Source organism: Cervus canadensis, chromosome 24 (genome assembly GCF_019320065.1).
Source record: "Cervus canadensis isolate Bull #8, Minnesota chromosome 24, ASM1932006v1, whole genome shotgun sequence".
Taxonomy (NCBI): Eukaryota; Metazoa; Chordata; class Mammalia; order Artiodactyla; family Cervidae; genus Cervus; species Cervus canadensis.
The window spans coordinates 9,823,266-9,845,916 of NC_057409.1; the positions used below are offsets into that span (position 1 = coordinate 9,823,266).

Genomic DNA, 22,651 nt, shown 5'->3' on the forward strand with positions numbered 1-22,651 from the left:
GGGGACTTTTTAGATTAGAGAACCTTGAGCACAATCTCAGCAGGAAAGAATCAGTAGAGAAAGGGAAAGTTGAAGATACAGAAAAGTTAAAAGATCATCTAGGGTTGGGATTTTGTCAGATGAAGGTTGGAAGAGAATGATTGTGGTAATGAATCATAGATTTTTAGGGGAGTGGGAAGGAAGTCAAGATATAAGTAGCTTGTAAGGGAAGAATGGAGTGATTGGACTTGGAGGACTTGTTAAGGATAAGAATCATTGAGGAATGATATATATTCTCTTTTTTTCACTTACTAATATGTCTTGAAAATCACCCAGGTCAGGTTAGAGAGCTCTTTTTTTTGTTTGTTTTTTGGCTCTGCCTTGCAATTTGTGGGACCTTGCTTCCCTGACCAGGGATCAAACCCAGGCCCATGACAGTGAAAGTGCTGAATCCTAGCCACTAGACCTCTGGGGAACCCCTCATGGAGCTCTTTTTCACAGCTGCATGGTAGTCTATTAATAGTATGTAGATAAAGCAAGGCTAAGTCAGTGAATTTCCCATGTATGGGCTCTTACAGTTGTTTCTAATAGTTTGTAATTACAACACCATAATGAATAAACTTGTGTATAGGGATTTTAGTATTGCTGGAGATACATCTTCAGTGTTAAAACCTAGAAGTGGGAGTGCTGACCAAAGGGTAAATGTATATGTGGTTTTGTTAGCTATTGCCAAATTTTTCTCCATGGGAGTTACACCATTTTGCCTTCCTAGTATGAGTGCATGACAGCACCTGTTTCTCCACAACTTACCAACAGATTGGGGGGTTGAGCTTTAGAATATTTTACCATTCTAGCTGATGGAACATGGTATCTCAATAGAGTTTCAGATTACATTTCTCTTATGAGTGGGTTTCCATGGTGGATCAGATGGTAAAGAATCTGCCAGCAATACAGGAGACCCAGGTTGGATCTGTGGGTCAGGAAGATCCCCTGGAGAAGGGAATAGCAACCCACTCCAATATTCTTTCCTGGAGAATTCCATGGACAGAGGAGCCTGGAGAGCTACAGTCCATGGGGTCTTAGAGAGTCGGACACGACTAAGTGACTAACACACATGAGTGAGATGGAATATCTTTTTTTTAATGTATGTAAGGGTTGTTTTAATATAATTTTGCCAAGTTTGGTGTAACGAAGGAGAGTAAGAATTTATATATGTAACTGCATATTTTTGCAACCATAAGCATAGACTGGATAAGCAGAGACTAATGCAATTAGTCATCTCTGGGGGATAGAAGGCATAGAATGGAGGGGTAGAGAAAAGGGAATAATGCTTCTGGACCTTTTTGTAAAATTTTTACTTTTATAACCACATTGAGGTTTTACACATTCAAAAAGTAAAATAAAGTTGGCAGAGATGAGGAAAGGGATGTCAACTAACTCAGGTAATTTTTGACATAATACTTAGACTATATATATAATATTCTTTGTATATATTTTGAAGACAAAGAAATCTTGATTGAACTCTAGTTAGTAAATTTGTCATTTGTAGTGCTATTTCTGCAGCAGTTCTGTTAACTATTTTGTGTATGTTGCAGAACTGAGCAAATGAGTAAATATGTCAGTGTTGTTGGGGTAAATTTATCAATGTATAATACATATAATATTTATAATATTGATATAATATTATCAGTGTTGTTCCTGTCTTGCTGTAGGAAAAGGGAAATTCAAATATGGATTAGGCAAAAGAAGAACTCTGAGGTATTAAATTGGAATTATTAGTATCAGTATGAATTCATGGGTGTTTTGCTTTTTTTTTTTTCGGCCACACAGCTTGTGGAATCTTAGTTCCCCAACCAGGGATTGACCGTGGGTCCCAGCAGTGAAAGCACCAGATCCTAACCACTGGACTGCCAGGGAATTCCTGAATTCATTGTTTAAAAGTACATCTATTTTAACATACATTTATATATTATTTCTAGCTCTGTCTTCTGAGAGGGTCCAAGAAGCAATGGTACCTCAATAGCCATATGAGTTACTGGTTTCTAAAAAGAACTAGGGGTTCTTGGAGGAGTGACTGATTCAAGACTGGGACAGCCATGAGCCTACAACATCTTGTGGCAGAGGATTAACAGAAAGTGAAGAAATAAAAATGATAGGGGCTTATCATAAGGACACAGAAGCCAACTTGAAAGGCATGCTACTGGCCAAACCCGTTGCAATTTGAGCATCAGGATGAATAATGACATTAATGAATTAAAACCCACTGAATAAAAAATACCTGAGTTTGTGCTGGTAAGAGAGAGAGAGAAGAAGGGGAGGAGAGAAAGGGGGAAAAAACCCACTTAATTCTAGTAGATTGTGGTGGTGGTTTAATCTCTAAGTCATTTCTGACTCCTGCAACCCCATGGACTGTAATCTGCCAGGTTCCTCTGTCCATTGGATTCTCCAGGCAAGCATACTGGAGTGGGTGGCCATTTATTTCTCCATGGGATCCTCCCAATCCAAGAATCGAACCCAGGTCTCCTCCACTGTAGGCAGGTTCTTTACCAGCTGAGCTACAAGGGAAGCCCAAAATGAAAGTCACTCAGTCTTGTCCAACTCTTTACAACCCCATGGACTATACAGTCTGTGGAACTCTCCAGGTCAGGATACTGGAGTCAGTAGCCTTTCCCTTCTCCAGGGGATCTTCCCAACCCAAGGATCGAAGCCAAGTCTCCTGCATTGTAGGAGGATTCTTTACAAGCTGAGCCTCAAGGGAAGGCTAAAGGAAGAAATGAAATGTTGGAAAAATCAGTTTTATAAGCATCATACCAAATCAGTAATTGATTCAGACAAAAATAATCAGTGAGTTATCCAACCTTTGGGTGGAAATTGATGTTTGCACAATGTAAAAGTACTTTCTCACAAACAAAAGGGAAACTAATAACATTAGAGTGGAGAAACCTGGTCTGTCTGTGCTCAATCTCATCCAACTCTTTGCAACTCTTTAGGGTGTAGGCTGCCAGGCTCCTCTGTCCATGGGATTTTCTAGGCAAGAACACTGTAGTGGGTTGCCATTTTCTACTCCAGGGGATCTTCCTGACCCAGAGATCAAACCCATGTCTCTTGCATCTTCTGCATTGGCAGGCAGAGTCTTTACCACTGCGCCAGCTGGGAAGCCAGAGAAACCCGGTAGACGCCACTTTAACATCAGGTGCCACCTGATAGTGTGCACTGAGGAGGACACAAAATCACCCGGGTGGTGGTTCTGTCAAAATGCATGATCTAAAACTAATCATGAGGAAATAATCAGACAAATCCAAACCCAGAGACATTCTCCAGAACAGCTGACATATTATTCAGAAATGTCAGTGTCAGAAAAAGAAGGACTGAGGAACTGTTCCACATTAAAGGAGACTAAAAGGAAAATGACAATTAATGCAGCATGTGATTCTGGATTGGATCCTCGATCCACAGATTCAAAGTGATAATATTGGACAGTTGATGAAACGTGAATATAGACTATATATTGAATAATAGTACTGTATCAGTGTCAAATTTTCTGACACTGAAATTTAAGTATATAAAGGGTCCTGAAGTCTGTAACTTATTCTCAGACGGTTCAAGGGGAAAAAGAGTGTGTGTGTGTGTGTGTGTGTGTGTGTGTGGAGAGAGAGGAGAGGGGGAGACAAACGTTAGCAGTTAATGAATTAGGGGAAAGATGTATATGGGTGTTTTTGCACCCATATATTTTTGCACCCATTTTTTTTTTAAATAGAGAGTTTAAAATGTTCATTAAGAAAATATGAAGAAGTATTGCAGTGGCAGGAACTGATTAAGAGAGACCAAAGGGAGGTCAAGATTTAAGTTTAACATTGATTAGGATAAGTTGTAAGGTGTTCTGTCATATAGACCAAAACACTTCTCTGTATTCCTTGGACACCTTTGCTGAGCATTCCTTGTCCCCATCTAGTTTTATGTGCTAGCTCATCTTGTCTCAGTGAGTTTTATCCTAACCAGACAGGACCAAATACCCTGGGATTTCAGTTTGTGACCTGCAGTCCTCACTTTGGAGGCGGGGAGCTGTTTGCTTTCCACATCGCTAGGGTTTTCCAGGTCTGCCTTAAAAAGTTCTGATCATACTTTGATCCATTCTGTCTCTTCCACTCATGGGATTTCTTGGCACAATGCTTGGCATTAGCACTGAGGTAGAGAGAGGGAGAAGAAAGTACCCTCTTTACAAATAAGGAGAGTAAAAAAGCACTTCCGTTCACATGAGTGGTAGAAATAAGATTAGTAAGATTTATATCAGGCCTGTCTGGCCTTAAATTTCATAGTCTTTCCCACCTCACCCATGCGTCTGCTTTTTTTAAAGTCCTTAACAAATAGTTCTTAGCTTGGTGGATTTATTTTTCTGTCTTTTTAGTTTTATTATTAATGACCTTTTAAGTTGCATACATTATATATACCCCAACTTCACAATTGGTTTGATTGCTTTTTTGTTTCTGTTTTGTTTCTTGTGTAAATTTGAGCATAAATTCACTGGAAACAAATCATATCAAACTAGTGAGGTTTTCTTTTTGAATATAGTTGGTATGGTAGACCAGGATAGTTTGATAGAGTAACCTGATTCTAATGAAGACTTGTCAGAGTTTTTTTTTGCAATATCAGTTTAGAGAAGGAAATTTGACAACGTTTATCAAGTAGTCACCCTGAAAGAAAAAGATGGAGCAGAGATCTGACTTTGTGAGAGATTTCAAGGACTATCCTTTAGATCAGGAGTCAGCGGATTATGACTTGGCAGGCCAAATCTAGCCTGCCCCCTTTTTGTTGACTTGAGCTTTTTGGGTTTTTTTCACATTTATGTGTTTTATATAAGTGGACCATTCGCTGGGTTTTTTGTTTTGTTTTTTAGTACATTCACAGTGTTGTGCAGCTGCCACCATTACCTAAGTCCATACATTTTGTTACCCAAAATAGAAGCTCTTTACCCATAGCACTCCCCATCCCCTGCCCCTGGCTCCACCCCCTGGCAACCACTCATCTATTTTCTATCTCTATGGATTTTCCTATTCTGGATACTTCACATGAATGGAATCACGTACTATGTAGCTTCTTGTATCTGACTTCCTTAATAAGGGGGCTTCCCTTGTGGCTCAGACAGATCTGTAATGTGGGAAACATCAGTTTGATCCCTAGGTCAGGAAGATCCCCTGGAGAAGGGAATGGCTACCCACTCCAGTATTCTTGCCTGGAGAATTCTGTGGACTGAGGAGCCTGGCAGGCTACAGTCCTTGGGGCCGCAAAGAGTCAGACACGACTGAGTGACTAACATCTTTTTCATTTCCTTAATATGATAATTTCAAGATTTATCTATGTTGAAGCATGAATAATACTTCATCCCTTTTTATGGCAAAATAACATTCCATTATATGGATATGCCACTTTTTATTTATCCGCTCATCAGTTAGTGGATATTTTGTTTGTTTCCACTTTTTGACTATTGTGAATAATGCTGCTGTGAACAATTGGTGTAGAAGATTTTGTGCAGACATTTATTTTCAGTTCTTTTAGTTATATACCTAAGAGTAGAATTGCTGTGTCATATGGCAACTCTATGTTTAATTTTTTGAGGAACTGCCAAACTGTTTTTCCAAGTGGCACCACCATTTTACATTTCCACCAGAAATGTACAAGGGTTCCATTTTCTCCATATTCTTTCCAATACTTACTGTCTTTTTTTTATTATAGTCATTCCTAGTGGGGGTGATGTGCTATTTCATTGTGGTCTTGATTTGCATTTCCCTAATGACTAATGGAAGGAAAGTTATGACCAACCTAGATAGCATATTTAAAAGCAGAGACATTACTTTGCCAACAAAGGTCCATCTGGTCAAGGCTATGGTTTTTCCAGTGGTCTTGTATGGATGTGAGAGTTGGACTGTGAAGAAAGCTGAGCACAGAAGAATTGATGCTTTTGAACTGTGGTATTGGAGAAGACTCTTGAGAGTCCCTTGGACTGCAAGGAGATCCAACCAGTCCATCCTAAAGGAGATCAGTCCTGGGTGTTCATTGGAAGGACTGATGCTGAAGCTGAAACTCCAATACTTTGGCTACTTCATGCGAACAGTTGACTCATTGGAAAAGACCCTCGTGCTGGGAGGGATTGGGGGCAGGATGAGAAGGGGACGACAGAGGATGAGATGGTTGGATGGCATCACCAACTCGATGGGCATGAGTTTGAGTAAACTCCAGGAGTTGGTGATGGACAGGGAGGCCTGGCGTGCTGCGATTTCATGGGGTCACAGGGAGTCGGACACGACTGAGCGACTGAACTGAACTGAACTGAATGACTAATGATGTTGCACTTCTTTACATGTGCTTATTGGCCATTTGTATATCTTCTTCTTTGGAGGAATGTCTATTCAGATCCATTGACAATTTTTATTTTTTTAATTAATTTATTTATTTTAACCGGAGGCTAATTACTTTACAGTATTGTAGTGGTTTTTGTGATACATTGATATAAATCAGCCATGAGTGTACATGTGTTCCCCATCCTGAACCCCCCTCCCACCTCCCTCCCCATCCCATCCCTCAGGGCACCAGCCCTGAGCACCCTGTCTCATGCATCGAACCTGGACTGGTGATCTATATCACATATGGTAATATACATGTTTCAATGTTATTCTCTCAAATCATCCCACCCTTGCCTTCTCCCACAGAGTCCAAAAGTCTGTTCTTTACATCTGTGTCTCTTTTGCTGTCTCGCATATAAGGTCATCATTACCATCTTTCTAAATTCCATATATATGTGTTAATATACTGTATTGGTGTTTTTCTTTCCTGCTTACTTCACTCTGTATAATAGGCTCCAGTTTCATCCACCTCATTAGAACTGATTCAAATGCATTCTTTTTAATAGTTGAGTAATATTGTAATACTACAAGCTATTGTAAACAGTGCTGTGATGAACATTGGGGTACACGTGTCTCTTTCAGTTCTGGTTTCCTCGCTGTGTGTGCCCAGCAGTGGGATTGCTGGGTCATATGGCAGTTCTATTTCCAGTTTTTTAAGGAATATCCACACTGTTCTCCATAGTGGCTGTACTAGTTTGCATTCCCACCAACAGTGTAAGAGGGTTCCCTTTTCCCCACCCCATCACCAGCATTTATTATTTGTAGACTTTTTGACAGCAACCGTTCTGACTGGCGTGAGATGGTACCTCATTGTGATTTTGATTTGCATTTCTCTTATAATGAGTGATGTTGAACATCTTTTCATGTGTTTGTTAGCCATCTGTATACCTTCTTTGGAGAAATGTCTGTTTAGTTCTTTGGCTCATTTTTTGATTGGGTCGTTTATTTTTCTGGAATTGAGCTTCATGAGGTGCTTGTATATTTTGGAGATTAATTCTTTGTCAGTTGCTTCATTTGCTATTATTTTCTCCCATTCTGAAGGCTGTCTTTTCACCTTGGTTATAGTTTCCTTTGTTGTGCAAAAGCTTTTAAGTTTAATTAGGTCCCATTTGTTTATTTTTGCTTTTATTTCCATTACTCTGGGAGGTGGGTCATAGAGGATCCTGCTGTGATTTATGTCAGTGAGTGTTTTGCCTGTTTTCCTCTAGGAGTTCTATAGTTTCTGGTCTTAAATTTAGATTTTTAATCCATTTTGAGTTTATTTTTGTGAATGGTGTTAGAAAGTGTTCTAGTTTCATTCTTTTACAAATGGTTGACCAGTTTTCCCAGCACCACTTGTTAAAGAGATTATCTTTTCTCCATTGTATATTCTTGCCTCCTTTGTCAAAAATAAGGTGTCCATAGGTGCATGGATTTATCTCTGGGCTTTCTGTTTTTTTCCATTGATGTATATTTCTGTCTTTGTGCCAGTACCATACTGTCTTGATGACTGTAGCTTCATAATATAGTCTGAAGTCAGGCAGGTTGATTCCTCCAGTTCCATTCTTCTTTCTCAAAATTGCTTTGGCTATTCAAAGTTTTTTGTGTTTCCATACAAATTGTGAAGTTATTTGTTCTAGTTCTCTGAAAAATACCGTTGGAAGTTTGGTAGGGATTGCATTGAATCTATAAATTGCTTTGGATAGTATACTTATTTTTGATATATTGATTCTTCTCATCCATGAACATGGTATATTTCTCCATCTATTTGTGCTTTGACTATTTTTAAACTGTTATTTATTGTTGAGTCATAAGAATTCTTTGTATGTTCTGGATAATAAACCTTTATCAGATTATGTGATTTGAAAATTTTCCTCTCATTCTGTGGATTTTTTCACTTTCTTGAGAGCACTTTTGACTCACAAAACTTTTAATTTTCTTGAAGTCCAAGTTATTTTCTTTCTTTTTTCATTTACACTTTTGGTGTCATATTTAAGAAGCCATTTCCTAATACAAGATCACAAAGATATACACTTGTTTTCTTCTAAAAGTTTTATAGTTTTAAGTCTTCTATGTATGTCTTTTATCCATTTTGGGTTAATTTTTATATATGGTGTCATGTCGAGGCCCAGTTTCATTCTTTTGCATATACCTATTCAGTTATGTATATGGGCTTCCCTCATAGCTCAGTTGGTAAAGAATCTGCCTACAATGCAGGAGATCCAGGTTCAATTCCTGGGTCGGGAAGATCTCCTGGAGAAGGAAATGGCAACCCACTCCAGTATTCTTGCCTGGAGAATCCCATGGACAGAGGAGCCTGGCAGGCTACAGTCCACAGGGTTGCAAGAGTCAGACATGACTTAGCGACTAAACCACTACCACCATTCAGTTATTGGGCTTCCCAGGTTGCGCTAGTGGTAAAGAACCCACCTGCCACAGCAGGTAGACGTAAGAGACTTGGATTCGATCCCTGGGTTGGGAAGATTCCCTGGAGGAGGGCACGGCAAATCACTCTAGTACTCTTGCCTAGAGAATCCCATGGAGAAAGGAGGCTGGTGGGCTGCTGTCCATAGGGTCACACAGAGTTGGACACGATTGAAGCAACCAAGCAGCAGCGGCATTCAGTTATTACAGCATCATCTGTTGAAAAGACTACTCTTTCTCTCATTTGAATTGTCTTGGCACTCTTGTTGGAAAGCAGCTAACCTTACATAAATGTAAGGGTTTATTTGTGGCCTATGTGACACCGCTAAATCTTGCCTCTGCTTACCTCCAAAACCTAGCTTGCCTTACTCTGTCCCTTTTATCCCTATATTCTAGCCGCTGGCCTTAATTCTATATCTATAGCATGCCAAGCCTGATCTTACCTTTGTACTTGTTCTTTCCTATGCCTGGCATGCTTTTCCTTCTCAGTGTTCAAATCTCTTCTCAAACATATCTATAGGGTTTCCCTGACCAGTGTATCTAAAGTATAACCCATCACCATGTTTTCTTTTCTTTTAATTAATTAATTTTCTGGTTGCACTGGATCTTCATTGCTGTGCAGGGGCTTTCTCTAGTTGCAGCAAATGGGAGCTAACTCTTCGTGGTGCGTGGGCTTCTTATTGCTGTGGCTTCTCATGTTGCAGAGCACAGACTGTAGGCACACAGGCTTCAGTAGTCACAGTATGTGGGCTCAGTAGGTGCGGCATATAATTCTAGGGCACATGGGCTTCAGTAATTGCAGCACATAGGCTCAGCAGTTGTGGCTCTCAGACCCGGGAGTTTGCAGCCTCAGTAGTTGTGACCCACAGGCTCAATAACTGTGGCACATGGGCTTAGTTGCTCTGTGGCATGTGGAATCTTCCTGGACCTGGGATTGAACCCATGTCCCCTTCATTGGCAGGTGGATTCCTATCCATTGCACCACCAGCTAAGTCCCACCATGTTTTATTTTCTACATAACAGTTATCACTGTCTGAACTCATTTTATTGATCCCTGTGTTTATTTGTTTTTTTGTCTCCCTCATCACTGGAGTTCTCTATCTTATTTACCACCATAGCCTTTGCATATATAAGAGTGCCTAGCATATAAGAAATAAAAATAAATCAGTCCATCAATCAAATAAAGTGAATTTGCTGGGATAGACAGCAGGTACAGGTCAGCATAAGGAAAAAGTTTCTCATATGAATTATGGTTGTTGACTCACCCCACTATATTCATACTTAGACTTTTACTTAAACATATAGCAGTTGAAATATATTTTACCTTATTTTTTTAGAAATATGTTTTAAATCATTCCTTTTAATGACTTCTAGGAGGATTTTTCCTTCCCTAGTAATCATAGTTCACATCAGGCTGTACTGTAAGTCTTAAATTATCATGGTGCAGGGGACAGAACATATTTGGACTTGATTTCCAATTTTGTTACTCAGCTATCACAGTGTTTTACAAATACTGATTTGTTCCCCACAACAATCCTATGAGGTTATGTATATTATCACCTTTTTTTAAGAGATGTAAAATCTGAAACACAGAGAAGTTATAGGACTTCCTCAAGGAAACACAGCTTGTGAACCCAGAAACACATTTACTGTCCTTTATGAACAGTTTAATGAACTTTGAAGAGTAATTATGTGAAGCAGTTAGGACAGGGCCTGACACGTAGTATGATGAGTTTTAGTTATTCTTGTTTCTCTTACTACTCTAGCAGGTAATTTTCAGTCACACTAAAATTTGAGAAAGCATTGAACTCGGTTAAAGAAGCAACAGAAGGATTTTATGGAAATGTTTGTGTACTCACATCATTCTGCCTTTAAGATAACTGAGTTTTATTTGCCTTCAGGACTCACTACATTCTGTTATACTGCAACTGTGTAATCTTAATACATTAAGGCTAATAAACAACATGTATTATAAAGTTTAAATGAATTGGTATACATGAAAGCTTAGCACTTACAGGTACATAGCAGACATTTCAGTTTTGGGGGAGATACCCCGGAATTTAAAAAGGCAGTATGACACCATGGTTAAGAGCCAAGCTGTGGAGTCTGTCAGACATGGATTCACATTCTTACTATACTGTTTATGCAATATGGATATTAACCTTTTTCTCATTTAAAAAAATGAGAATAGTAGTAGTATTTCCATCATGAGGCAGTTGTAAAGTTTAAATCAGTGTAAGTGAAGGGCATAATATTGTCCCTAGAGGATGGTGAGATACCGCTTATTATATATTAGCTACTACTATCACTATTATTATGATTACCTTTTTTCTTCCCTTTATTGAGGTATGATTTGCATAAAAATAAAGTACGTAGGTCTCAGGTTGGATGAGTTTTGACACTTGAGTAACTGCTACTCATGACAAGACAGAAAATACTTCCATCACTGTAGACCTTCCCATGGTGCCCTTTCCAGTCAACACTCCTCTCTCAGAGCAACCACTTTTTGGCTTCTATCTCCAAAGATTAGCTTGTTTGTTTTCTATTTCTCCCCATAGGTTAGTTTTGCCTGTTCATACACTTTCTGAAACTGGAATTACACAGTATGCATGTTTTTCTGTTTGGCTTCTTTTGCTTAGCATCATGTGTTTTGAGTTTCATCCACATGGTTTCATGTATCTATGGTAGTTCCTTTTTATTTCTAAGTAGGATTACACTGTTTGAATACACTACATTTTGTGTATCTCTTCTCCTGTTAATGATCATTTGGGTTATTTCTAGTGTGGGACTTTGAAAATTGAAGCATCTAGGGATATTCTTATATCAGTCTTTAGGTGGACAAATGTCTTCATTTCCCTTGAGTAAATACCTAAGAAATGGAATTGCTGGGTCATAGGGTAGATATGAATTTGACTTTATATCAAACTGACAGTTTTCTAAGGTGAAAGTAGCAGTGAGATCTCTTTTTAACTTGGGTGGGAATAAGGGCGGCATTTGAGGTAATCCAGCACAGAGAAATGTTTAGAGATATATAGACCTGGGTTCCTATCCAGGCTCTGGTGTTAACAGTCTGAGTGACTTAATTTAATATCTCTGAGATTTAGTCTTACCTGTAAAAAGGGAATGACAATAAGGTCATGTATATTGCTATCTAGTATTCTACCCAGCAGTGACATACCAAGCTGGGGGCTTGGTGTAAGGGGGTGTGTGGTCTGTAAAGAATTTAAAAGCAGTAAGAAAACCACCTAAGTGTCCATCTGCTTTTTATCATCATTATGCACCTGCAGCTCTAAGCAGTGTCAGTGATAAAATGCATCTCCTTGCCTCCTTTTCCTCCTGTATACTAATGCTGCCTAGCAATTATAGGAATTTATAATAAATAGTAATTATAATCAATCTTTAATCAAGTTAAGCAGGTAGTAAGAGGTTGGAATTTGGAACTTGAGTGAGATTTGGGACTTTTGTTGCAGGTTCGTTCTCTGTGCAGTTTGTTTCTTCCTTATTCCTGGTATGCAAGGCTCACCGTAAGTAGAGACATGTCCAGGGTTCCAGGGAGCCAGCCACACAGAGGTCTGTTCCTCTCTTGGAGCCATCTGTAAACAGCCACTCCTCTCTATTTCTTTAAAGTTTGAGGTTTTCTTCCTTCTTTTTTACCTACTGTTTAATTCTGATATGTCATAGGCATATTTTCTTCCACTGTATTCAACTTAATCCTAGATCACGTACCTCATCTAAGCCAGCCTTGTTTATCAAGGCCAAAACAAATCCTGTTAAACATCCCATGCCTTATATAAATTAGCTTCCCAAACACATATTCTAACTTATAGAGCCCTTTATTAATACTTTTTGTCAATAGTTACTTTGTATTTTTATAGAATCTGATTTGGACTTTCTCTCTATACTTTCTCCAACTTACCTGTCTCTGAGCTGCTTTTTACTGTGTAAAAATGAGTCATAAGTATGTTTGTCTGCTGTGGCCTGTCTTCTGTACTTTGGATGGGCTACTGATTTGAGGACAAATATAATAATCCTGGAAGCATTCATGCACTTTTCGGACAGTGTTTAAGAGCCCGAGCCCTTGAGTTAAAATGCTTCCTGATACCACTGCTTAGCTGTGCTACATTAGCCATGTCCAACGTGTGGGTGTGTGTTGGTTTGGTTTATACTACCCAGCAACTCTCCAATACCAGCTGGTTCTCTACAGTTTAACTCATTTCTGATACTGTCTACCTGGAGATAGTATCCGATCACTTCGTTTAGGAGCTCAGTCCTTAACTGCTGGACCACCAAGGAAGTCAAAAGCTCAGTCCTGTAAACAACCCTGCTGCCCTTCAGCCCCAACAGCTGCTTCAGACACCAATTGCAAATCCAGGTTGTCACCTGTGCTTTTGACTAACTGTCTATTAGAAGTCCAAGGGGCTTCCCGGGTGGCTCAGACAGTAAAGAGTATGCCTGCAATGAAGGAGGCCCGGGTTCGATCCCTGGGTCAGGAAGATCCCTTCGAGAAGGAAATGGCAGTCCACTCCAGTATTCTTGCCTGGAGAGTTCCATGGACAGAGGAACCTGGCAGTCCACAGGGTCGCAGAGTCAGACACGACTGAGCGACTAACTTTTCATAAGTTCCAAACCCGTTTTCCTTGGTTTCAATTAGTTTGCTAAAGTGACTCACAGAACTCAGAGAAACATTTTACTTACTAGATTACTGGCTTACTATAAAATGGTATAATTCAGAAAACAGCCAGATAAAAGAGGTGCAAAGGGCAAGGTCCTTGGGGTGGAATGCACAGCTTCCACGTCCTCTCCTGGCATGCCAGTCCCCCCAGATCTCCATGTGTCCCAACACAGACGCTCTCTGAGCCCTGTCCTTTTGGGTATCCCATTACACTGGCTGGCTGATTAAATCTTCGTCCATTGGTGTCAGTTCAGCCTCCAGCCCCTTCCCCCTCCCTGGCGGTCAGGGAGGTGGGACTGAAAGTTCCAACCCTCCAGTCATATATTTGGTTCTCTGGGTAACCAGCCTGTAGCCTTAGGTGCTTCCCAAAAATCTCTTCATTAACATAAACTCAGGTGTTAGTTAAAAGAGGTTTGTTATGGATATCACGATATTTTTATTACTTTTATTACTTAGAAAATTCCAAGGGTTTTTAGGACTTCTGTGCCAGACAGAAGGATCAAGACTATATCTTTCTGACATACAATAAATACATATAAATTACAGAATCGCAGCAGCTTACCTAACCTCTCTGGGTATTGGGTTTTCTTGGGGGTTTTTTGGCTGGGGGGAGGGGAGAGTTGTTTCTTTGTTTTGTTTTGTTTTGTTTTTTTCCTTTTTTTTGGTCACACTGCTCAGCTTGCAGATTCTTAGTTCCCTGAACAGGGACCAAACCCACACCCCCTGTGTTGGAAGTACAGAATCTTAACCACTGGACCTCCAGGGAAGTTTTTCTTATCCATGGAATAAGTAATGATACCTGTTTCTTAAACAAGATGATGAATGTAGAATGCTGTAAAATTTCTAAGGCTGCCGTAACAAATTGCCATAAACTTAGTGGCTTAAAACAACACAAACGTATTATATTCTAATTCTGTAGGTCGGAAGTCTGACCTGGGTCTCACAAGCCTAATGTCTTGATAGGGCTTTGTTCCTTCTGGAGTCTGTAGAGTAGAATCTGTTTTCTTGCACTTCCCAGTTTCTAGCATTTCTTGGTTAGAAGAAACCTTCCATCTTCAGAACCAGCAGTTGTCGGTCAAGGCCGTTTCAAACTTACATCTCTCTCCTCTCTGCAGCCAGGAAAGGTTCTCTGATTTTAAGGATTCCTGTGATTGTATTGGGCTCCCCTGGATAAAGATAATCTCCCTATCGCAAGGATTTTAACCTTAATCACATCTGCATCTTTGCCATCTACCGTAATGTATTCGTGGGTTTCAGAAGACCAGGACATTGACATTTGTAAGGGGGCCGTTGTTCTGCCCACCACAGGTGCAAGGCACTATGCCTAGCTCTTTGTAAGCCCTTGGTAAGTGACGAACATTGAAAGCCCTCAGCACTCTGGGAAACTGCAAGCTGAAGATGTAACCCCTGGGTAATTTAAAGCCTGGTGGGAAAATGAGAGGGGTGAGGACAGAAATGAATCTGATTCAGGAAGAGTGACCAGAGCCGTGTATGGGATTTCAACCTAGTGCCATGGGAAAGTGAGAGGCCGCAGGTCAGCCAGTGGTCTGGCAAGTTGAACAGAGTGAATGTGTTAATTATGTATTGAAGTGCAGAACCTACAAAGACATGAGGTTCAACCCACATGAGAATTTTTATAGGACACTGGGTGAGAGGGAAGGAAAAGGCAGAGGAAAAGCCTCTGCTGATGAGAGAGTCAGGGGTTTGTTCATGTCTCTCAAGTCTTCCCACGAGCCCTACCAGACCCACTTGTTCACTGTGCAGCAGATACGTGCCGAGCACTGTCCCTGGCCTCAGGGATACAGTGAGCGTGGTCCCAGAGGCCACTTACCCCCGCTCAGTCTGGTGAAACAGACAACCATGTCAACACAGGGCCGTGATACAGCCTGACAGTAGGAGCCCACAGGAAGGGTGTGCCTCCTTCCCAGGTTTACGGGGTGGGAACGGCTTCTTGAGGGAAGTGCCCACGAACTGAGACCTGAAGAATGAGTTGATCAGTATGCTCTGAGCCACAAGTAACAGCCCAGCACATTGGTGACCTTAAACCAGTGATCTGACTGGCTCCTGACTGGAGCCCAGGAGTCGGGTAGACATCAGGGTGGGTGACTCTGGTCATTCTGGCTCCATCTTCCTGTGATTCCTTTGGCTGGGCTTTCCTCTCCATGTTTATTTCACTGTCAGGCTGGCCACCCTCATGGTCACAGTTCTCGGAGTCACATCAGGACACTCAGCATCCACAGGAAGAAAGGCGTCCCTTTTGTAGACTCTTTTCTGAAAATGAGAAAACTTCTTTTCTACATGCTCTCAACTCCTGGCCCCCTTGCATCCAGTTGGGGTTACAGGCTCATTTCTGAGCCAGTCCCTATGTCTGGGTGAATGCCAATTTGGCTTAGATCTAAGTTCCTGAACCCACCATTGTGGAAAGGGCAATGAACTTACACTTCCTGAAATACATAGTCTTATTTTGGGCTGGACAGATGATGAAATGAAAATCAAAATGCCATTAGGAATGAAGGAAAGAATAGAATGTAGGAATGGAAGTGCCTTTTTCTCTTCTTCTCCCATGTAAGACTTGTTTCTGCTACTTCATACCTTCTGCTTTTCATGGTTTCTGTTTCCTCATAATTCTAGCTTGCCATGACTTCTCTCTGTGAATGCTTTCAACTTCAGCATTTGTCATTAAGTGCCTCACTTCTCCATGTTTCTCAATTCACACCCCCGTGCTTAATCTACCTTACTTTACATGTACTTGAAGTAAGCTCCAGAAGACCAGGGACTTTGTTATACCCCCAGCATCTGAGCAGTACCTGGCATGCAGTGAGTGCTGGATAAATATGTGCCAGATGAATGCAAGATCAAGCTTCTAGCTAACTGGCTGCCTTTCAGTCAGTTGGGCTCCTCTGTCCAGATTTTCTGTGGCTGAGGGGCTGTCCCTGGTAGTGACTGTTAATAGATACCCCTCTAGTGGTAGGAGCAGAAATTTGTTTGGATACACTTCCACTATTACCTGAACTTCGGTTTACTTTTCTGCAAAATAAAATCAATAAAATCTTCCCTTTGTGGCTCAGAGGGGTTCAGTATCAAGTGGAATTATGCGTATGAAAGTGCATTATATGTTGTGAACTGCAAGGTGGTTTGATTCAGTCCTGGTCACTCACATACACCTAGAAAACACTGATGATGGAAAGGCTATTTTATCTGTCCACTTCTACTTCTTGATATTGAGTTCTCCAGGAGAACTTCTAATTGGCTCTCTTCTTGTCCCCCAGGGTCACTCAGGATGTGTCAACTGTCTGGAATGGAACGAGAAAGGAGAGTAAGTATGAGATCTGGCACCTACGGGTGCTGGAGGAGGATGTGGAGAGGTTGGGAGGAGGGGATTTTCCTTCCTCTTTGTAGATCTAAGGACACAAGTGGACCCAGAAGAGGAGCTGGGTCCTCTGCTCTCTGCTGTCTCCTTAAGTTTCATTCATCAGTAGCAGCGTAAAGTTAAATAATGAATCCCAGATAGATGGAAGGTTGGATGACCTTCCAAACTCTGTTTTTTTGATAAGCTAATGCATTTAAGGAACAATGAGAAATCCTCAGAACAAAATAAAAGAGAATCAATCACTGTTTACAAGATAACCTTATATTCTGTGACACGTACTGTTGTTCTTAAAGTTGTGTGTGGCCTAAGTCCTTTTCACCTGGGACACACGGGATAGCGGAACTTGAGGAGAGGTCAAAACTGTTCCTGTCTCTGCTTGCAGCTTGCTGGCCTCTGGTTCTGATGACCAGCACACAATTGTGTGGGACCCGCTGCACCATAAGAAGCTGCTTTCCATGCACACAGGACACACTGCAAATATCTTTTCTGTCAAGGTGAGCAGGGGAAGCCGCAGAGCAGATGAACCGTGTGACTGGGTTGTGTGTGTGGTCGTGTTTGCATGTGTGTCTCCCACCTACTCTGGGGGTCACAGACATCTTTGTGATCTGAGCATCTGCTGGTGATTTCTAAAACTCTCTGTCTCTTTTCCATGCGCTAATTCCTCTCTCAGAGCCAAGAGGTCAGCTCCAAATGAATGTATACGCATGTGAGTGGTGATGATATAAGGTATGGTTCTGAGTATGAACTTTGAGAGCATAGCAGGCAGACCCGTGTTTGACTCCCTTATTTGCCTCTTGGAAGCTGCGTGAACTGGGCAAATTGCCTGACCTCTCTGAGCCTATTTACCCATCTATAAAAAGGAAGTAGCTAAGGAAAATCCCTCAAATTCATGAGTAAATAACTTAACTAAAAAGGGAAGTAGCAATCCACAGGGTTGATGTTACAGTTTACAGAGATGGTTGATAAAAAAAAAAGCACCTGGCACAGGTGATTGTAGGAAATGAGTCTGCTGTTTGTTGGTGGAGGGGACTTACAAATGTCTTCAGACTTCTGAAAGTGAAAATGTCCAACTCTTTGTGACCCCATGAACTGTATAGTCCACCAGCCCCCTCTGTCCATGGGATTCTCCAAACAAAGATACTGGAATGGGTAGCCATTCCCATCTCCAGGGGATCTTCCCTGCCCAGGGATCGAACCTGGGTCTTCCACCTTGTGGGCAGATTCTTTATGGTCTGAGCCACTGGTGAGGCCTCTCTTCAGACCTCAGGAAACCTGTTATGTGAAAGTAACGTGAGGCTTGTCCCTTTTGGTTCCAGAGAACAGACCTTGGATTAGTGACTATGAGTTTTCCAGAAGCAGATGTAGGCCTGATGAAGGAAGGAACTGTCTAATGCTTAGAGGTATTTGAAAAAGGCAAAATGGGCCTTCTGAGGATGTAGTCAGTGTCCCAGCACTGAGGTATTCCTCACTGGGAACCTAAAGGAAATGACCTTTAAGGATGTTTCCAGCTCTGAAATTCTATAATGGTGTATGTGAGAGTGAAGCTGTTCTTTGGAAAGCCTCACTAATCCAAGAAATCTTTTCCTGATTAATATCAAGACCAATTACAAGAAGCCTGAAGAGGAAGACAGATTCAAGAGCTCAAAACCAACTTATTTCCCTAATCAGAACTTCTTTCCCAGCTCTCTCATCTGCTGTTCCAAGGACCAAGCCTAGATTAATTTCTGTGATTTTTAATGACTGAGAAATGCTGATTCACCTCTTACATGATGACCAGAAACTGCTTTCGTCGCCTGAAAAGTGTTAGGTCTAGTTTAAATCTGCGGGGTCAGATGAGGAGAAGGGACCTAAGCTGTCAGTTTGGCATCCTAGAACACAAAATGTCTAGTTCAGAGACCAGAATTGGACAGTGGCCTTGATACTTCCTAATACTAAGACCTTGGGCAAGACCCTCAGTCTTCTCTTCTGTTATAAAAGGGTTCCTCTCCCTTCTGGTGATAAACCACAGATGTATTTAACCCACGAGCTCCCCCTCGTGGCATCTATAATGCAGGACGAGTAGGGCAGCAGCCACAAGCTCTTCTGTTTCTGATGCAAGTGGGGTGATGTTGTTTCCAGACAGGATTAAAGATTACTAGTTGTCCCTAAAAATGATCAAGTTCCATCTTTCATCTAGCCCTTATACTGGTGAGCTATCAGAGAAGTGTATGTGGAAAGAGTGAATTTTTAGCTCAAGCCAGGTGGAACTTTAGTATTTTTAGACTTTTAGTCTTAATCAAAATTATGTTTGTGGCTGTTTTGTCCTTGCCATATGTGATCTGGACCATTTTGTTCTCAGCTTCATTGGAATGATAGGGTTGTCCTTCTGAATGATGTCCACATAGAGCTGTAGCCTTCTGATGCTCAGCCCTTCCTCAGGGTCTGACTTCTGAGCCATTTCCAGCACTGCCCTTATAAGGAGTGCTACTTGGAGCATCTGTGCATGGGTCCCTTTTTTCTTTTAGAATTACTTCTCAGAAGTGGTAGCTTTGGATGAAAAGATAGAAATAGTTTTTATGTTACCTGTTGCCAGATTGTTCTCCAGAAATATTCGAACCAATTTAAAACACCCACTCTCTTAAAACACTGAGGGACTTGTGTTTTAAGACTAATTTATTACTTAACCCCCAGGTTATTAAATAGTCATCATTGAAGCATCTAGGAGTCAAACAGACTTGAATTCGAACCCAGTCCTGCTGAATGCTAGTGCCAAACCTCAATTTAAATGAGATTTTTATATTATATTAATAAGATAAATCACGTACTTGATATCTAGCACATGGTAAATGCCTAATAAATGGTAACAACTGTGATTATCATCCATTCAGCTCTTGGCCTGGGGAAGAATCAGAAGAAGAGAGTTCCTTAGCTAGTCCAGCTTGGCGTGGGTCAGGACCAGTCTGGAAAATAAAGGTGTACACCCTGAGTTTGACCTTTAGGCCTACAGGCTGATGCTCAAGATCCAAAGTTCTCTTGGTAGATTGTCTTGGATGGGCTCCTTTTCTTATCTGCTATGGAGAGGGGGAAAAAAGGATGCTAACATGCAGGCTAGTCTTCTTCCGTGACCTACCCCCACCACCTGCCAACCTCTTCTTCAATCTCTCCCAAGCAGTTCCTGCCTCATGCTGGGGACCGCATCTTGATCACAGGGGCAGCTGACTCCAAGGTGCATGTCCACGACCTGACCGTGAAGGAGACGATCCACATGTTTGGAGACCACACAAACCGGGTGAAACGCATCGCCACGGCACCCATGTGGCCCAACACGTTCTGGAGTGCTGCTGAGGACGGGCTTATCCGGTGAGGGCCTGAGGCAGGGCATGGGGCCGGGGCCTCCCCTGCTCACACTCCTTGTGGGTTTCCCCCTCCCATCTGCCCTCCTGCTTCCTCCCGCAGACCTGGGTCCTTCCCTCCAACAGAGGTCCAGCCTCAATGGTCTGCCCAGCCCAGTTATCAGGGAACAAATACAGTGGGAGCATTTGCTTACCCTGTTCTTCACTTCCCTCACTTCTTACCGTCTCCTGAGCTACACAAGCCCGCTGGCTTCCTCATCGCCTCACACACACAGTCTGCCTCCTCTGGACTTTCCCCCATGCTGTTCCCTCGACCTGGTTTTCTCAGTCCCGGCTCTCTCTCAACACTCTCTTACCCTAAGGATACTGCTTAAGAGTCACCTCCCGAGAAGCACCTTCTCTGGCCATCCTCTCTACCACAGACCTCTCACCATTGTTTTTTTGTCTCCGTGCCCTCACTGTATCCTCTGTAGCGCTAATCACCATCTGGAGTTACTTTATGTATTTGACGGTTCACTCTTTTGTCTGTGTCCCTCACTGAGTAGTAAACTCTGTCAACGTTTTTGTCTGTCCTGTCCTTGGTTGTGTCCCTAGAGCTCAGCACAATGCCTGGCACACAGAGGCACATGATACATTTCCCTTGAACAGTCGGTCAGTGGACATATTCTTGGGAGGGAGATCACCAGCCAGAAATGCTTAAGTGGACTCTCCCCCTTTTCACTGACCTGTATCATCACACCTTTGCCTCTACTTCCCTTTTTCTTACAATGGTCTCATTACCTTTGTTTAACTCCTTTCTTCAGATATAACCTGAGAACTTTTTCCCTCTCTCCACAATCTGCTTTAATTGCCTCCCTTGAGACCCCATGGGACTTTGTGCGCGCTTCCTTTTCACAGAGGACGAGGGGTATCTACGTCATGGATGAACCAGAACTCAGAACAGGTCGAATCCCACCTCTGTCACTCAGTGTCCAGGCGAGTCACTTCACCCTCAGACCTGTTTCCTCATCTGTAACAAAAACCATGTTTCAGGAAGAGCAATCTGGTGAGGATGGCTTAGAAAGCTAAGCGAACAATGAAGAGATTATTGCAGGTGTTTAGGTGGAGGTGGGTGAGCACAGGGATGATGCCTTTGCCATTTTCTGGATGTGCCTGCGTCCTAGAAGCAAAACAGGTCCCTGGCAGAAGTGTGCTTGTGCTGGGTGGATGTTTTGGCCTGACCTTTACCATTGGCTCAGATGGTGAAGAATCTGTCTGCAGTGCGGGAGACCTGGGTTCAATCCCTGCTTTAGGAAGATCTCCTGGAGAAGGGAATGGCTCCCCACTCCAGTATTCTAGCCTGGAGAATTCCATGGACAGAGGAGCCTGGTAGTCTACAGTCCTTGGGGTCACAAAGAGTCGGACACGACTGAGCGACTTTCACTTTCACTTTACCATCTGAATGGGACTCCGGCTTGTTCTGGGTGTTGGCATTTCTGGGAAGCTCGTAGATGATCTCCAGATTCTCTTTTCTGTCACCTCTGTACTTCTTTTGTTTCCTACAAGAAACTAGGTTAAGAATAGAATTAAGAATTAGAATCAAGGAGCAGAGCAGAGTGGTTAAAACGCAGTCTTCCCAGCTCTGCACCATCCCAGCACTGCACTTACTGCGGTGTCATCCAGGCAAGTTATGGAACTTCTTTGAACTTCTAGTGGTACCTAGGGATGGTGTGAGAATTTAATTAGATAATACCTGTGTAACACTTGGGAACAATACTGGACACCAAGCAATGTCTCATGAAGTGTTAGTAGTCAGTAGTAATAGTACTTAGTGGCAATAATATTGATATCTGTTAAAAAAATTAATAAAAGGGTTCAGTAGTATCTACCTTAGGGAGTTCTGTTAGAATAAAAAGAATGTATGAGAAGCCTCCTACGGGTGCTTGGCACACAGGGCACTCAAGATATGGGAGTGGTTTTTGACATTCTTACTTATAAACAGATCCAGAACCCCTCCCAGATCCTTGGCACTCCAGGCCTTGGCTTCTCCCCTGCCTTCTGCCCACGGACGCACCCCCAACCAGCTGTGTCCTCTCTCACAGCCAGTATGACCTTCGGGAGAACAGTAAACACTCGGAGGTGCTGATCGACCTGACAGAGTACTGTGGCCAGCTGGTGGAGGCCAAGTGCCTCACCGTCAACCCCCAGGACAACAACTGCCTGGCCGTGGGGGCCAGCGGGCCCTTTGTGAGGCTCTACGACATTCGCATGATCCACAACCACAGGTAGGAATATGCGGCAAGTCCCTGGGAACCTGCTACCCCTTACCCTCATTGCCAGGCCCTCATCTCTTTGAGGTGGGTTTTTTTTCATTCTTTGATTTTTTAAAATAATTCAACCCATGCTTGTTTTTATGAAAAGTGTATTAAAGAAATTACTATTACTCCATTACCTGAAAGAAATCACTGTGTATATTATCTTCTGTACATACATAGTGTACATAGTTATCATCTTATAC

At 42.0% G+C, this 22,651-nt stretch overlaps 1 protein-coding gene across 4 annotated transcripts in view; it reads left to right on the plus strand.

Moving 5' to 3' along the window:
* WDTC1 (WD and tetratricopeptide repeats 1) overlaps positions 1 to 22,651 on the plus strand; it is a 60,912-nt gene that overhangs the window by 25,419 nt on the left and 12,842 nt on the right. For 2 of the 4 annotated variants that reach the window (XM_043445126.1, XM_043445124.1), the window contains exons 4-7: positions 16,722 to 16,768; positions 17,205 to 17,316; positions 19,971 to 20,161; positions 22,236 to 22,418. In XM_043445126.1, the coding sequence (XP_043301061.1) occupies positions 16,722 to 16,768; positions 17,205 to 17,316; positions 19,971 to 20,161; positions 22,236 to 22,418 (533 nt within the window). The remainder of the gene's footprint in view (positions 1 to 16,721; positions 16,769 to 17,204; positions 17,317 to 19,970; positions 20,162 to 22,235; positions 22,419 to 22,651) is intronic. The other 2 variants (XM_043445127.1, XM_043445125.1) reach the window with 1 other exon arrangement.